Genomic DNA, 18,054 nt, shown 5'->3' with positions numbered 1-18,054 from the left:
AATCTCTCTGCTGTTCAGGAGTCAGGGATGGTGAGAGAATCACTCCCTCCACCGACCCATCCTTTTCTTGAGACGAGAAAAGATCAGGGAGAGGCTCGCTTTCCTCTTCCTCTGCTCCATCAGTCACCATCATTAAGACGACCTCGGGCCTCTCATGGTGTGGCTTGAGGCGATTGGCATGAAGCACCCAGTGGGGCTGTCTCAGGGTCTTAACGACCACCAAGTAGGTGGCCTTACCCGTTTTCTCCAATACCTCAAAGGGGCCTGTCCCACGATCCTGGAGGGCATTTAGCTCTCCAGGTTCCATCACCCACACTTTTTGTCCAGGCTGCAATTCCACTGGGTGAGCATTGTGGTCATACCACTCCTTCATTACTGCTTGGCTGGCTTCCAAGTTGTCAGAAGCTTGCTTCCACAACTTGGCCATTTGGCTCCGGAAGGCCAGCATGTAGCACACCACATCCTGGGGAAGCTTCCTGGGAGTCTTTTCCCATCCGTCCTTCACCAGGTTGAGAGGGCCGCGTACAGGGTGCCCATACAGAAGCTCGAAGGGGCTGAAGCCCACTCCCTTCTGTGGCACTTCCCTGTAGGAAAACAAGACACAGGGTAGAGGACGTCCCATTTCCTCCGCAGGCAGACTTCTTATCATGCCTTTCAAGGTTTTATTAAACCTTTCCACAAGACCATTGGTCTGTGGGTGATAAGGAGTGGTAAACCGGTAGGTAACACCACACTCCTTCCACATAGCCCGCATGTAAGCTGACAGGAAGTTGGTCCCCCTGTCGGACACAACGTCCTTGGGGAAACCCACTCGGGTGAAGATCCCCATCAGGGCCCTTGCCACTGCAGGTGCAGTAATGGTCCTCAGAGGAATTGCCTCTGGGTACCGTGTACATGATCCACCAGAACCAGGATAAACCTGTGACCAGCTGAAGTTGGTGAATCCAATGGCCCTACAATGTCGATGCCCACCCTTTCAAAGGGGGTGCTAACGACCGGTAGTGGTTCCAGGGGAGCTTTCAGCTTCACCCCTGTTTTCCCACTGGCTTGGCAAGACACACACGTCCGACAGTAGGTATCAGACACCACTCATCCGAGGCCAGTAAAAGTGGGGGACAAGCCGGGCAAAGGTCTTGTCCTGACCCAAGTGTCCTGCCAAGGGTATCTCATGAGCCAGTTCTAGAAGAAAGGCTCTATAACATTGAGGGACCACCAAGGCCCGGGATGAACCATGTCCGGGTGCCTTGGGTTCACTGTAGAGTAGTCCATCCTCCCAGTAAATCTGGTAGTTCCCTACAACGTTCCCTGCTGCCTGGGCTTTGGCCTGTCGCCGCAGTCCCTCAAGAGTAGGACACTCCTTCTGAGCCTCGCAGAATTCCTCCCTGGAAGGACCTCTCTCCACATGCCACTCAGCAGGGATGGGTAGGTTCTCCAATGGAGTAACATTCTCCTCAGTGGACTCCAGATCCACCTCCGCAGGTGGCCTATCTATCTCACGAGGTAGAGATGTTGAGGCAGGTTCCTCCTGCCTACTGTCCTTCTCTTCTCTGGCAGCTGGCTGGGCCATTGCTCCAGCGTAAGCGAACTCCCCCTCCGGGTAGTCGCGGACCTTCTGCTGACACAGGCCCAGTCAGGTGTACCCAGCATCTCCGAATGAGTCCGGTATTCCACCTCCCTCCAAGCATTGTGCTCGGAGGGATTGTCTGTTTCCCAACAGACAATCAACAGGCACGGCAGGGCTTACGGCAACTCGAAGTGAACCTGCAACCCCTCCCCACTCAAAGGGAACCTCGGCCACTGGATAGTGACCCAATCTGCTGTCAGCCATCACAGTGGGGTGGAGTACATTTGGAAGTACCTGCTCTGGAGACACCAGATGACTCCTTACCAAAGTCATACTGGCTCATGTGTCTCTCAGAGCCTCCCCTCTGTGGCCATTGATAGTGACCCATTGCTCATACTTGGCATTATTTGGGGGCAACTGGGTCTTTGGTACCATCTCCTTATCTCCCAGGGACACTAAAGTGACACCCGCCCGCTCCCCCCCCCCCCTTATCCAAGGGCATCTCCTCCCCGAGCACTACACTAGATATTCCCGGGGCTTTTCCTCCAGTGGCTGCTGGCTTTGGCCAGGATTAGGGAGGAATCCTCTGCCCCTTCCTTGAGAAGTATTTTGTGGACCTTTTGAGAACTCCCTCTTGTTATCTCCCCCCTCTTTCTTCTGGGGGTGCCCTGTCCAGACCTCTGGGAATCCCCTCCAGTCCCCTTCGAGGATACCCGGGTACTAGCCCAGATGTCCGCCTCCTCTGCAAGCTTCCTGGGGCTGGTCAGCTTGCTGTCCACCAGATGTTGTCGCAGCTCGGGAAAGCATTTCTCGAGTAGGTGTTCCTTGAGTATGAGGTCATATAAACCTTCATAGTCCCCTACCTCACTGCCCTTCACCCAACCCTCCAAGGCTTTCTTCGCGTAGTCAAGATATCCACTCAATTTTGTGTGCTTAATTTGTGACTTCCCCTAAATTTCGGGCGGTATTTTTCTGGGGTTAGTCCAAACTTCTTTAAAAGCGCCACTTTCATTGTAGGGTAGTGAGTTTGCTCATCCCGCTCCAGGGCCAACAATGTATCCCTACCAGCAGGCGGCATGTACTTATACAGTCCACCCCCCCAGTGGGTTTCCAATATCCCATGGGCCCTTAAGGAGACCTCATAGGCGGCTAGCCACTTGGCGATATCATCACCTGGGCTATAGCTAGCAATAACATCCCTGGGTAAGTAGGGTCTGGGTTCTCTGGTGAGCTTTGTTTTCGCTGCCACCATTGTTAGGATTGGGGGACCCTAATGTTAAGGCTTTGAGGTCTAGCTCCTTCAATGTTAGTTCGTGGGCCAACCTCCTGTCCTCCCTCTCCAACTCCAATCTAGCTAACTCCAATTTCAGTTTCCTCTCTTCCCTCCTGTCTTCCAGTTCAGCTTCAGTAAAACTCCTCACTGAGACACTGCTGCCCTCCCTTGAAAGTGTCCTGGGACCTGTCAGCAGGTTCCCCCCTTCAGTTTGGTACAACAGCCCTGCCCCAAGGACAGTGTCTCTATCACTCTCTTCTGTTTCCCGTTCCTCCTCTGTATGAGCTTCCACCCATGCCCTCAAGCTTGTTTGCAACTCGCTTTTCTTGGCACCTTTCTTATAGAACACCCCATTCCGTTGACACCACTCCCCGAGTTGGGCCACAGTGTAGGTCTCCATTTCTTCAAGATTAAATTCCATTTTTCAAATATGTATCAAATGGGCACTCGGGAGATAACTAGGAAGTGTGTAATGTGAGGACAACCTCCACCCACCACCAGCAGTAAATTTGGAAAATAAAAATGTAAATTTGGGAGTCCGCTTGGAGAAAACTCCAGGTGTAGGCCTATGGTGCACCCTGAGTTACTGCAAGGTATACGCAAGCACAAGTTGCATCCTACCGCTGAAACACCAATATGTTAGACCTAGGGGTATCCTAGCCAACACGTGGATAGCCTGGCACAGAGGGGAAGACTAATTCCAAAGGCTTAATATGTGTTAAGCTTGCGTAATAACCTCTCAGGAACTCAGCGCCCTTCCATTCCAAAAATGACACACCTTGTTAGGAAAATACGGCTCGTGCTTTATAAAAATAGACTGTTCTCTATTTTCGATAGTGTTTTTATCACATTAGTACATCACTTTTTAAATTACTTCAGTTTCAGCTCTTAATACACTTTCACATCATGTTTCACGAATAATTCACATGTCCCTCCTTTTCCTTAGAAAATCAAGTACATTACAGTTACAACAATAGACTTAATGAGCTTGGCGATTTTCACAATGACTCAGTGTATACTTTACCCCTAGACATGCAGGGACACCCAGATTCTAGTCTCACTGACTTGTAATGGTTTGCCACTAATCTGCACTGTTGTAACACTAGAAGACAATAGGTAAATTAGTAACACATTTCATTGAATCACTAGCAAAATCCCTTTGTTCTGTAAAGGAACTCTTGTAAGCTCTAGAGCACACTTTTCAGGGTGATGGGACTCTGGTTACACTCTACCCCTTTTCTCAAACTCAGACTTTGGTTCTCCGTGAAGTTGGTCTGTTTCGTTTATTAAAGTCTTACTCCCTCCCAGCTCACACTACCCCACCACAATAGAATCGGCAGTACAAGTGTGTCGACCCCCAAGCTCTTGAATTATTAAATAAAGTGGGGCAGTTCAAACGTCTGGGGGGGATCTGGCTGGTCGGTCCACTGTGGAGTTCACTCGGCACCCCCTGAGGCACAGCTTCTCACAAAACTGTCTAAGCCCTTCTCCCGTGAAAGTACCCGCTTACTTTGTTCTCCGCCGGTATCTTCCCTCATGCGAGGGACAGTTCCATTCAGCAGCCTCTCTTCTGGGGTGGCGCCCAGGTCACTCAGCTGTACCTCTGTCAGCAGCGACGTCAGGACACGACCCTGCCTCACACGACCTCTTCACTCAGGCTGGCGCTGCTCCTCCTCCAGCGTAGGACCGCCTTCTCTGTTGACGCCGGGCTCACCTCCGGAAGCTCTTCCGCTGCCCCGCCTTCACTGGGTCGACGATGCAGGTCAGCTCCACACCATCCTCTCCTTCGGCGCAGGTCCGCCTCTTCCAGCGACGTCACCACTGCAGCTGGGCCTCACCTCCTCTGAGGCCGCATCCGCAACACCGTACGGGGCAACCGCTTTCCTGATGGGGAGACGCTCAGATTGTCATCACTCCGCACACAGTGAGTACGCCTTCCGTGACGCTTACTGCGCTATCATGGCTATTCCCTCAGCATGCCTTTTTTTCCCTGTAACGCTGCGCCAAGGGGGTGATCCGGTCCAATACTGTCAAAGGTTATCTTTAGGAACGGCGAGCCCTCGTGGTTTGCTGTAATTACACCGCTAAGATCTCTGGTGGTTTAAAAGGGCAAAAACAGGTTTCTGGTGCACAGATGGTCTGCTGACTCAGCGAGGCTTGGTCATCTCCAGGGTGGTCACATCCAGATAGGGAACAGCCGGCCCACAAGTCGATCGTGCTCCTATTGGTGCAAAGCTCTCCTCCTGTAGTCGCCTCCCTCTACGCCGGTCAAGGCTACACAAAATGGCTCCCTGGCCATATAGTCTCGCTCAGTTCATTATAACCCACTAGAGGGTTCAAGAAACTTCCACATAGTACCCAATGGTCCTGCCTGCCTAGAGTGACCGTTATGTCAGTTGATGGACTCCATTTTAGGTTCCTATTCTGTCCTAAATTTTCAGGAGGATGACTAGGCCTCGAGGGGGGGGGGGGGGGGGGGTGAAACGTCTTACTCGAGGAACACCTGGCCCCCTGTCAATGCTAACAAAAATTCCGGGTGGACATAAAAAAAAAACTAGTAACACTCAGAGGCCAAAGGGGACAAAATAAATCATAATTGTGAGGGGACTCACAGGAGCAGACAGGTCTAACGGGTGGTAATTCAAATCCCGTCCCCTCCCATAACCAGTTTTCCTAGTGAAACAGATTGCACAGGAGTCATCCCTGGAGGCGGTGTCAAGCCAGGCGAACTGCCCAATCGGACTCCAAATAAGTGGCTGAAGGGCATAAATACCCCATGGATACATCTAGGGGCTTCGGCTTAATAAGAGCAGCTAATGCACCAACCCTGGTAGCGTCCGGATGCGGTCACATCAGCACAACAAAGGATCAATTATATCATCTCTCATTCCACAAATGGCGGCGCCTCTTGCCAGCAGGCCAGTAGGTCCAATAGTGTCAATTAATACCATCCATGCGGTCTTCCTCTCCGTTGTCAGGGGACGCGCAACTCGATCCTGTCTCCTTTGCTATGCTTTTAGCAAATGAGGACTGCTTTCGGGTCAGGGAAGTGAGAAGCCTTCACACCATATGGAATGCGTACTTTAGCGGGGTATAAAGGAGCAGAATTAATGTTCAGTTGTTGAAAGATTATCTTGGCGGGTAGGAATTCCCTGCGTGCAGCATGCACCGAGGGGGGTGAAGTCTAGACAGACGGAGAGTGTGTTTCCCTGATAGTGCACTACCTACATTCACAGGCCTAGTAAAGTACCACTTCTTGATATATGTGATTTAGCAAGCAGGCTACTATGTGTCTCCACGATACAAAACTGGAGATAAGACTTCTCCAAATAGCTCACGAAGCATGGCTTCTATGTGGTCTTCCAATTTATCTATATTGGTGGACTCTGGGACACCGGTTATTCGGAGATTGTTGTGCACAACGAGCAAGCCTCCAAGTCTTTATTCTTTGCTTTAAGAAACTAAAGGACTTTCTCCATGCACAGGAGGTGCTCCCTGGTCGTAGCATGCCTATCAACCACCTCCAAGACCCTGGCCTCCAGGTGGTCTATTCTATCCCCATGCTTGTCAACCATCTTTTTCATGCGGGCCAATCGACTAAACATTGGGTCTAATTTGGCACCAGTGGCTTGTAGGCTGGATTTAACACACAAGAATTTCCATTAGGTCCTCTTTGTGTCCACCAGCGCCCACTGGTTTGTCAATTTGTTCTTCTTGTGAAGGGCCCTTGCTCGCATATCTGGTGTGTCTTTTGCCCTTGAATGCGAGTTTTGATTTGGGTGCATCTTGTTTTTCCATTGTGTTCCTGAGTGGAGTTCAGCCAGCAAATACAATGTGGATGAAAGGGACTCACTATCTATCCTGTTCAGCAGTGCCAGTGAGATTAGTGAATCAAATCTAGCTAGGGGTCTCCAGTACTCTGCAATGGTCTCTTCCACAAGGGCACCCCTACTAGGGGCACAGACAGGGGCTAGGGGAGGTGTGGGGGGGAGCAGGTGACAAATATTAAAGTACAGTTCTGCCTTCTTGTTCCAACCAATTCGCATGCCATCTGACAGATGAGAGTAGAGTCAGGGAACCAGTGTCGGCTCCTCCGCTAAGGCAGAGAAGCGTCACTCCACTGCTTCGCAGAAGTGAAGGGAAACAAAAATGATAACTCATGTTATCATTTTAGGTTTCCTTCTGATGCAGCTTTGCGAATGGGGCGGGCTGCTCCGACCACAGGGGATGAGTGGTTTGCCCACTCCTAGGTGCACATGATTGTTTGGCCAGCCCAAGAGGGCTGGGCAAACAGTCATGCACATCTTCTCCATGCAGGCTGCATTACAGCATGCGTGGAGAACATGCCCAGGCCCCCATTCCCTGGCTGAGTGCCGATCCGTGGCACAGACTCAAAAAAAGAATTCTTCAGAACAGAACTGGATAACGCTAAAAATAGACTTCGCAAATTATTTGAGTTGGTCAAACACCAATCCAACAAGCTAGCTAAATCTTCCAAAGATACCTCTATATCTCCAAACCCATGCGAGCAATTCTCCGCCTTCTTCTGTGATAAAATCTCTGCCCTTGGAAAGGAACTCCTGTCTGCTACCTATTCCCAAACCCCTCTGGTTCTTCCTCCATACTCCACGCTGCCCTCCCAGACCGCCCTCAAAAACCAAGCGCTATGGTCCAACTTCAAAGTCTATGATGAACATTCGTTCTCAAAAATCCTTTCCTCTTAAAGCCCCGCAACCACTTCAACTACCCTCTCCAGTCAAACTGCCTTACCGCTGCCTTTCAGGCCATCATCCCCTCTTGGACGACAAAAATCAACTCCTCCCTCCTACAGGGAACGATTCCTGATTCTCTCAAAGCTGACTAAGTTGTCCCCATCTTAAATAAACCTACACTAGATCTGGCTTCTCCTGACAACTACAGACCTATCTCAAACATCCCTCTCGTAGCTAAAGTGCTGGGAAAATGTGTACAACAGCTGAGCCAACACATCACCAACTTCCACCTTCTAGACAACTTGCAATCTGGTTTCAGACCTAGGCACAGCACATAAACCACACTCCTCCACATTGTGGATGATGCTCTTCAAGCCCTTGACCAAGGCAAAACCTGTCTCTTTATCCTCCTTTACCTATCCTCGGCTTTTGACACGATTAACCACAGAATTCTCCTGAATAGCCTCAAACTGAGGATGGTCCTGGATGGCACCGTTCTGGAGTGGTTTAGGTCCTTCCTCCAGAACCTACTCACAGAGTCCTGATCAACAGCAACCTATCTGCGTCCTCTCCAATCACAGTTGGAGTACCTCAAGGATCAACCCTTTCCCCTACCCTCTTCAATCTCTACCTTGAACTGCTCTCAGAGGTGCTGCGGATATCTCCTACCACACGTATGCCGACGACACAGCTCTACATCAAAATCTCTTCCCCAGAGGACATCTGCTCCCTGAATGAGGCCCTGAAGCTGACTGTTCACTGGCTCACATCACCAGCTTAAACTCAATGGCAAAAAAATGGAGTTCCTCTTAATCCACCATCTAACGCCAATATAGACATTCAAGTTTGGATCAAGGCTATCACAGCGCTAAACTGCTCTCCTACCATTGCGGACTCTGCTAAATCCCTAGGAATTACCTTAGACGGCAACCTGAACATGCGAGCCATATCACCACGATGGCCAAAACTGCCAGATTTCATTTGAACTACCTGAGAAACCGGAAATCTTTCCTTGACACCCCCTGCCAGATCTAAAATCAGCAATTCAGGCTACAATCATCTCTAGGCTAGAATATGGTTGCTCCACCCTCGCAGGCCTACCCAAGGCCTCTCTGGCACCCTTGAAAGCCTGCCTCAACGCCGCTGCCAGACTTCAAACTGGGTCTAAGAAGTTCGACCATATCTCGCCCCACCTTAAAGCTCTGAACTGGCTTCCTCTTGAGGCCAGAATCCAATTTAGGCTGGCATGCATCACCCACAAGGCTCTCTACTCCAAGTCCCCTGCTTTTCTCACACAGAAACTTGTTTTTTCCGGAGGAGCCAGAAACTCCTGGTCTGCCAGTCCTTTTACTCCAACCTGCACGCTTCCAGGAAAAAAAAAAAAAAAAAAAAATGTACAATCGGGCTTTCTCCGGGGCCGCACCAAGAATATGGAACTCACTCCCACCCGCCATCAGAGAATACAGTCTCTAACTTGATTCAAAAAGGAGACCAAAACTTTCCTAATGGGCAAATACCTCTCCTAATGCTCACGTTGCATTCACCTCTGTAACCTGACTTTACCTATTTGTTACGGGATTATCCCATGGCTCCCTCTCTTTATGTTACCCACTCGGCTCTTCTGAACAATCTTCCAGGGTGCTGAGACTGCTTTACCAGCTTCTTGTATCATTTTGTTCCTATCCCAATAGGCAGTTGGATATTATGATGGTTTGTCTTGCCATGTACTGTATCTTTCAATTTTTTCCCTATCCCTTCTGCTCTCCTCCCCCTTTGTCCGGTTATCCCACCTGATACTACTGTTAAGCGCCCCGATACGTTCACGGGTCTGGTTCGCGCTCTATAAAACACTAAATAAATAAAATAAAAAAATCACAATGCTGAATTGCAGCGTTGTGATTGGCTATCAGGAGGCTGGGAGCCGGGTGCTTCCTACTGGTTTCTACATCCTGTTGCAGGACCGAAAGCAGGAAGAAGGAGGAGAGGCGGCAGCCAGCCATCACAGGCAAGTGTTTTGTTTAACTTTTTTCGTCGCCCCCGCCCCACCACCTGGGTTTGGTAGCAGTAGCAACTGCAGGGAACATTTCCCAGTAGCAATCTGTATGTGTTACCTTGCCACTCCCTAGGAATGAATATCGAAGCCAGTCCAGAGTGACCAGCAGTGTGGCCCCAAATTAAAAGGCGATGCCCCATGCGGGTCCCAGCGCAGCAAGCATCAGGCATGCACCCGCACTGTTTATGTCGCAATCAATCAAAAGGGACGATGGGCCAAAGCTTGTTGGGAAAGCCCGGGGCTCTGCAGGAGCATCAAAACTATTCCATATGTAGGACCAGTGACTGTCGAGGCAAGGAGCGTCTCCACGACAGCAGCGCCATCAAGGACACCCCTCCACGGCAGGGGCCCAAAATGAAAGGGGCAGACCCAAGCAAGGTGCAAAATATCTTTGGCTGCAGCTAGATAAGCCACAGTCAGGCGTCTGCACCAGAGCACTCTAGCTCGTCAGGGTAGATGCCAGTCGCCCATTCAGGAGTCTCCCAGGCCCTAACCCCACCCCCCCACCTCTGATGGGGTCAATAGGAAGGCGACTCCATCACAGTTCCGGAGCCCGACCCCTGGGCCGCCTCCAACCACACGGGACCCAGCTATAGTTGACAAGGTAGCAGCCTCTCTCGTGTCTCCGTCAGCCGGCATCACAGTCTGGTTGTCGACGTCGCGCCCCACCCCCCTATATCACCAGTTCTATGGGGAAGGATTTGTCGGGGTCCCACCTGCACAGCTCCTCGCAGCAGTGGTGAACCCCAGCCGGGTAACCTTATCTGCACTACTACGGAAGACCCCCCCTCTCCCTTGTATAGCATCCAGATGTGCCCAGGCCGTGCAACCCCCCTGTATAGCATCCAGATGTGCCCAGGCCGTGCACAGACCAGGCACTCTCTCTCTGCTCCCCGCCAGAGCTCACAGTCAGCCCATAAAGGCTTCCAGCAATCTGGGCTAGACATACAGGTGCTTAATTGACATGGATGAGCCAACTAGAAGGATAAATGTTGGACATTGTTTTTGGCCAGCAGATTCCTCTTTTTAGTATGACCTTAATGCTGCATGGAAAGGCTCTGCTACGGTCAACACCCACACTTAAACGTATACCAATACTACAGTGCCAAAGAGGGAAGAAAAAGATGCTTTTATTAATGTAAATGCATGTGTCGCCTTAGTAATTGAATAAAAACTAAAATATAATGGACTGTTCTTTTCCGAAGCAAAATAGTTCTTATGCATCTCAAAGGAGGCAAAGGATACACACAAACAGCAAATAGAAAGACAGCAAGACTAAAGTAGGTCAATAGCTGAAAGATCATGAGCCAACGAATGTGGCTGACCTAAAGCTATGAGTAAACAGAAGATCTTAAGCAAATGCTAAACCTACAAAATAAAGGCCCAATATAATGCATGGCAGAAATGGACTCACTGTGAGGCTTTATGCCATATCAAAAAATTATTGAAAAATTACAAGAATTTTCTTAAGCTATAAAGTTGTTAGACCCAGAATACATTCGATTAGCATACATATCCAAAATTGGTGCCCACAATTGGTCAACCTTGCATATCGTTCTACACAAGTTTATTTTTGTAATCCGTAAATTGTTGAAGTCCACAATTTTATACCACTTTGTTAGAAAAGACTACAAATGTTGTTGATTCACATTTCATGAAACAAAACAAAACCAGATATGGCGTTTGGCCTGTTTAATCACGTGTACATTTCTGCATAGCTGTAACACTATTTAGCACAGAGCAATAAATAGATTACCTCTTCAGTGTCTTCCTCCTGGTCCCAATTTCGGTCCGTAAGTTCCTTCTCAGCAATTCTCTTTGCCATTTTCTATATTCAAAGGAAATAGACCATGGCAATTTTTTAATGGCTAATATCCCTTCAATGTGTCACATTACTACAAATTGGCGAAACTCAAAATGTGTGAACTCTAAATTCTATTTTGCAAAAAAAAAAGAAAAAAAAAAAAAAAAGGGGACAGCACTTCCTGTACTAAACCGTTAGCATCATTTTAGTCTAATACAAACTCACATTATGCTTTTTGTACTTAGTTAACTCTAAAGAAACGAAGAGCCCTAAATCAAATCATGGCATGCCTCTCCTCAACTACAATGTTTAATTCAAATCTTCCTTCCTGTAACCAGTTATGGTTTGCCCCTCTCACTAACCACACACATAGTACACTGTATTCTACAACAGGTGTTCCTGTATGAAGACAGTGAATAAATACACAATGGCCATTATAGCGGAATAGAGCAATTAAACTGATTATTTCAGTGACAGACCTTTAAATATTAATCTCATGGCCATGTTAGGGACTACAGAGAAATTAGCCACATCAACTAAGGCTTAGAAGTGAAACACACATTTATGTTGACAAGAATGTTTCTCCTTAAAGTGCCATTTGATGAACCAGGGAAAAGTAGTTTTTCCAATGATAAAAGACTGCTTCATGTTTAAAACCAGTAAATGGGGAATTTTCCTTATGGGAGACAACAAAACCAACCTGTAGTAGTAAGTCTTTATTCAGTTTTAAAAACCAAAACCATAAAAGCACAGACCTGAATAAAAATAATAATTTGAGAACACCTGTATACACAATACAACATCAAAATACAGTACTTCATAATCAAAATTAAAGTGCTTATTGTGCTTTGCATTTCCTGGAATACAAACGTTCTCAAAAAAGTATCAGTACAATTGACCATTGATTTAAAATCTGAACATACTGTGCATCATCTACGATATTACTACTAATACAATGACATTTAGACTGAAATTACAAATCAGTATCAGCATGTAGCAAATACATTCTCTAGCTGTGATTATGTACACTTACACTGTAGCCGCCATGCATATAACAAATATCTTGACACACCAAAAATTAACCATTCTGTAGTAGCACTTCTAAGAATCAAAGTTCTACTCCTCAGACAGATAGCTAAGGTACAACAAATCATAATTAGCCAGCTTCTCCTTAGATCAGTACATCTAAGACAGAATAATAAAAAAGGTTCTCCGTTTCGGAATTGGCAGACCAAGACAGACAATTTGGGAGAACAAAGCAACTATTCCATTTGCTGAGAAAGTCATTAACTGACAGAATGCAGTATCTTAATTGCCAACCTAAAGATCTCGCTTGAGGGGGTTCCATACATTTCAGACAATTCTAACAATGCAAGTCATCTTCAAAATCTAAAAAATCTTTCAGTCAACCTCCCCAACAGCACTATGGTTCAACTTAACACTACTATATGATACCAAGATCTGTAAGGTGTTTATCTGAATACACTCGGGATTCGTCCAAAGCTCACACATGCCATGTCTATAAAACGATGACTTGACATATTAGAGCCATGGTATATACTCCCTTTGGTATCAAGTGTGATCACTTCAAGAAAAGACTGTCTCAGAGGCAGCTGAGAATTATTATACCAAACTCGAAAATAATAGGCTATGGTTCTCAATGCTGCCATATGGGCTATATTTTTTAGCCCAAGATCCAAGCGATTGAGGGTTTAGGGCGCATTCCGAGGAAAACCAAAAATAGATCTCATGATATTCTTAATTTTTTCAATAGCCCCTATGTTACTCAATCCCCTAATCTCAGTTCCATATATTGCAGCTCCGCATTCCCATAACCTAACAGATTTCAATAGTCGGGGTAATTGGCAGATAGATAGATGTTTCCAATTTTGTGACCAGAGCAGACCTTACATGCAGCAAAATTAACTAGCTTTTAGCGATTTGAGGAAGCCACAATAAAGTATTTATCAACCTTACCCCCAGGTAATCAAATTGCTAGACATGTTCAAATAGTGCTTAACCCAGTTTAACCTTACCTCTGAAGCACTTTTGAGAGTTAAACGGCATGAACGTAGTCTTCGACGTTAACCTCTAACCCAAGTTTCTCACAGGATACAGAAAATCGATCCAGTGAATTCTGTTGTCCCATCAGAGTCTTAGCAATAGGAATAGTATCGTCAGAAAATAGGAGGGGCGCAAGTTGTGTGTTCCGCAATCTTGGGAGGGGGGGGGGGGGGCTTCAAACTTACAATTAACGTGACAGTCAATCAGCCCATTGATGTAGAGGGCGAACAGTGTTTGTGCCAGTACAAACCCTTGCAACACCCCTATACCACCAATATACGCTCTGTTAATTGCCCATTTCATCCCCATCTTATTTGGGTGCAGTTGCTCCTGCAGTATTTTGCTTCAGGGTTAAGTACTAATATCGCAAGATGATTTTTGGGCGAAAGTCTCTTCTTAGGCCCCGGCAGCCCATATACCAGTTTTGCCAGAATTCCAGAAGTAGGAGCAAACAAAGTCCTGCTCCAAGAGCAAGCGGCAAAGCGAATAGGTTTGAAAAATTGCCCTCACCCACAAATTTGTGGCATGCTTCATCATTGGGCTGCTAAACAACCACCCTGCGAACACCAAGGCAATAGGGAGGGAAACAATACAACCATAAAGAAGAGTAGGAATCAAGCAAAGAGAATTATATGTGCAGAAAGTAGACTCTAAAACTTGCCAAGGAATATCCACTTCCCCATTTTATTCCCAGATTCCCAGGCCAGTATTAAAACTTAAGTGGAGGATTGTGGCAATAGGGTTGATCTCGCCTTGGTGGGACTCCGATACAGTGAACCCCTTTTTAATGTCTTCCGAGAGTGTGCAAACCAATTCTTCCATAGATGCTGGCGGAGCCCCCCCTCCCCTCCCCCTGGGGTCTTCAGAGCCTGTTTCGGCTGTCCCTGGCTCACTTCCACCCCACTGATCGGGTGTGGTAACCCTGCAGGCATCGGCATCCCCCCAGCTCCTGTATGATCCTGTCCCGGACTACTATAAAGGAACTAGAATTGCTTGAAAGAAGTAGATATAGAAGGGAGGATTATCCCTCCCGGACCTGCGGTACTACGCCTGGGCTTTCCAATTGTCCCACTACAGAATGCTGTTTAAATCACCTGAATGCTGTTAAAATCACCAGATCGCGCTGGGGTACGGGTTCTCAGCAATGTAAAAGGGTGCTAATTTGGTCCAGGAGGGCTTTATGTTTAAGTATGGAGATTCTACGTTTTTTAAAAGATAAGACTAAAAGGTGCTTATGGGGATGGGCAAGAATTAGATGGTTGCCAGGCCTTAGCTATTTCAATAATCTTGCCCCTCTTTGGTGTGGTGGCAGACTGTGTCAAAGGCAGCCGAGAGGTACAGGAGGATGAGGACCGGGGTTTCGCCGTTGTCCAATAGGGTCCTGATGTCAGTGGCAGCGATTAGGGCGGTTTCGGGCTGTGGAAGCCGGATTGGGTGGTGTCCAGGATGTTCTCCTCCAGGAAGTGGGTTAGTTTCTGGAGGTCTTCTCAATGACTTTTGCCAGGAATGGGAGTAAGGAGATGGGTCGAAAGTTCTTGATGTCCTTTGGGTTCGCCTTAGGTTTTTGAACAGGGCGTTTATCTTGGGGTGTTTCCATTTCTCCGGAAAGGTGGCGCCTCAAAGGAGCGGTTGATTATCTTTCAGAGTTGTGGTGAGATGATGGAGCTTGCTTTGTTAAAGATGTGGTGGGGGCAGAAAGGAGAACCGGAGTGGATGGTGTTCATGATTTTGATGGTGTCTTCATTGTTGACGTGGTTCCAGGAGAGCATGAGGTCGGTGTGTGTTGGGTCTGGGTGTCGAAGCCATTGTGGAAGTCTGCGATCTTGCGGTGGAATAAGGTGGCCAGGGAGTCGCAGAGTTCTTGTGACGGCTGGATGTTATTTGAACCGGAGCTGGGGGAGGAAAGTTTTTCACGATGCTGAAGAGCTCTTTGCTGTTGTTTGCGTTGATGTCGATGCGTTCCATGAAGGAGGTCCTTTTGGATGATCGGGTGAGTTGGTGGTGCTTGCTTCTGGCGTTCTTGTGGGATGCCTGGTTGTCTGGTCTTGGCGCCACTACTTCTCGATTCTCCGCCAGGATTGTTTGGAAGACTGGAGGTCGGCGTTAAACCAGGTGGCTCTCGTCAGTGCGCCTGTTGAGGGGTTTCTTGATTGGGGCGAGGGTGTTGGTGCAGTCGTCGATCCATTGTCTGAAGTTGTGGGCCGCTGCACTCGTGTCAGAGGGTCTCGGGCGAGGGTGGTAAGGAGCTGGTCTTCAGCAACTTTGTTCCAGCTGCGGTGTGGGATTTGTTGCAGTTGGATGTGCGTGGTGTGTTTCTCGAAGGAGAAGTGGATGCAGCGGTGGCCGGTCCAGTGGCGTTTCGTGGTGTGGCTGCAGGCGATGTGGTTGCTGGCAGAGAAGATGGGGTCGAGCGTGTTTCCGGCAGAGTGGGCGGGTGTCATGACGTGCTGTTGGAGTCCGAGGTGGGCGGATCAGGGTTGTGGAGTTACTGTCAATGAGGTTCTCGAAGTGGAAGTTCAGGTCTCCGAGGAGGATGTAGTCTGTGGAGGCGAGGGTGTGCGTGCTGATGAGGTCGGCGATGGAGTCGCTGAACTGTGTTCAGGGTCCCGGGGGTCTGTAGACATGGGTCCCTCTGAGGGTGATCGACGTGGATTTGGAAGTGTAGGTTTTTGGCTATGCTGAGGGAGTCTTCGATGTTGGTTGAAATTCTGATGGTGTTTCTGTGGAAGATGGCGATCCTTCTCCCGGATTGTTGCTTCGGTCCATGCGGGTGATCTTGTAGCTGTCCGCTATGGCTATGTCGGGCTCCAAGGAGGCGTCCATCCAGGTTTTCGCCAGGAAGGTGACGTCCGGGGGCGCTGAATCGAGAAGGTCCCAGAGTTCGATAGCGTGCTTGTGGACTGAGCGGGTGTTTAGTAGGCTCGAACCCTGTATGGTGGGAGGACTGTGCTGGCACGGTGGACAGAGCGGCTGAGCTGCTGGGGAGGGTGCTGGCCTTGTCCTGGAGGGCAAGGTTTCACGCTCGCTCCCGGCAGCGGTCGACATATATAGGGGAGGGGGAGGGAGCAGAGATCGCGAGCGGGGAGCAGGGGCGGGAAAAGGCGAGGGGAGTAAACAAACACTAGAGAACAGTGGCAGGGGGAAAGTAATGAACCAAAACACTAAATTAAATAGCCCAGAAGAACAAAACAGTGCAGGCAATGCAGGGGCAGAGAAAAACTGACACAGAGCAGACAATGCGAGACCTGACGAACAGCAGGCTCAAACACTGTACAGCGGGAGGACTCCGTGCTCGCGAGGCAGGAGAAGCGAGGATTGTTCCATGTATAAGCAGCCCTTCGCTGCAGGTAAAAAAAGAAAAAGGTGAAGGAAAAGCTGGTGACTGGAGGGCTAACACCGTCTGCTAACGTGGCAGATATTACCATTTGAGGATTTGGATCTGTACCATATGGGGATCGTATACCCCTGACGAATAGGTCTCTTTTTGTGACTGAGAGTTTGTACAAGACCACAGATATTTTGTAATCTTGTCCTTAAGAAGCCAAAAGAAATTGTGGGCTAAAAAACGACCTAATCGACAGATATATGAGGAGTTCAATGAATTTGGCTTCAGATTGTAGGCCCACACCAGTAAATAAGAGAGAGGTGTGATACCTCTGGCGCTAAGAGGACTACCTCAGAATGTATCACCCGGAATAAGGAGTGTACATTAGTATATGTATATTTTAGGGTTTTGTATAGGTTGTATATATTCCAGTGTCATGAGAGGCCTATTAAAGCCAGGGTCACTGGAATTATGCGACAGGGGAGGACCAAATCATGTGGCAGGGTTGACTAAATTATGTGGCAAGAAAAGGAACATTATGTGGGGTTATACAGAACATTGTTATGCATCTACTTTTTTACTTTGTCATTTAGTAAAAACTATCTGGACATTGATTTCACCTCATTAATGCTGGTTTAATATCCAAATATAGCAAAAAGCAAAGGTAAGGTGACCAGTCAAGCTTTGCGAAGGACGTTTCACAGAGAGATGAGAGCACCATTACTGCGAAAAGATGTAGGCAGCACTTTGGAGCTCATTATTTCTAAAAGGGAGGAGTTGTCCTAATGGCAAGAGCATCCTACTTTGGAACCTAGTTCAGGTCCTCCTGTCAGCTCAACTCAAATCACTTAATAGTCTGGTGCCTAAAATGAAAAAATATATATAATAAATTAATATGAACTTGTGTAATGTAAATGGAACTTATTTAAAGTTTCCCAATGCCCTTGGGACGAGTCCTCCCTACGTTAAACCAAAAAAAGGGCCTGATTTTACACACAACTGCCCTTGATAATGATTTATAGCGCCTGGAAACCACCTCCAGTTCAGCGCTGCTGGCACAAGTGGGCAGGTGAAAACTCATGGCTAATAGCCGCGTTCTCCAAGTTACACACATTATGGCAAAATATTTGAGTAAGTTAATGTGCCTGCTGCTAAGAGCTGTATAAAACCTGTGGGTTAGAGCTATTTTGGAAAGACTAACCCTGGATTAAAATGCAAACGGTGTGCATTTGCTTCCTACTTTATGGTTTGAGCGCAAT

General features: G+C 47.9%; 1 protein-coding gene across 1 annotated transcript in view; it reads right to left on the bottom strand.

The window, feature by feature from the left end:
- Window positions 1-18,054, bottom strand: part of NUP50 (nucleoporin 50) — a 96,694-nt gene that overhangs the window by 74,629 nt on the left and 4,011 nt on the right. The window contains exon 2 of the mRNA XM_086952742.1: window positions 11,359-11,430. Within this exon, the coding sequence (XP_086808868.1) occupies window positions 11,359-11,427 (69 nt within the window). The 5' untranslated portion in view covers window positions 11,428-11,430. The remainder of the gene's footprint in view (window positions 1-11,358; window positions 11,431-18,054) is intronic.

Source organism: Lissotriton vulgaris, chromosome 1_2 (assembly GCF_964263255.1).
Source record: "Lissotriton vulgaris chromosome 1_2, aLisVul1.2, whole genome shotgun sequence".
Taxonomy (NCBI): domain Eukaryota; kingdom Metazoa; phylum Chordata; class Amphibia; order Caudata; family Salamandridae; genus Lissotriton; species Lissotriton vulgaris.
The sequence above is the reverse complement of the archived record's forward strand: the minus strand, read 5'-3'. Positions and strand labels throughout refer to the sequence as shown.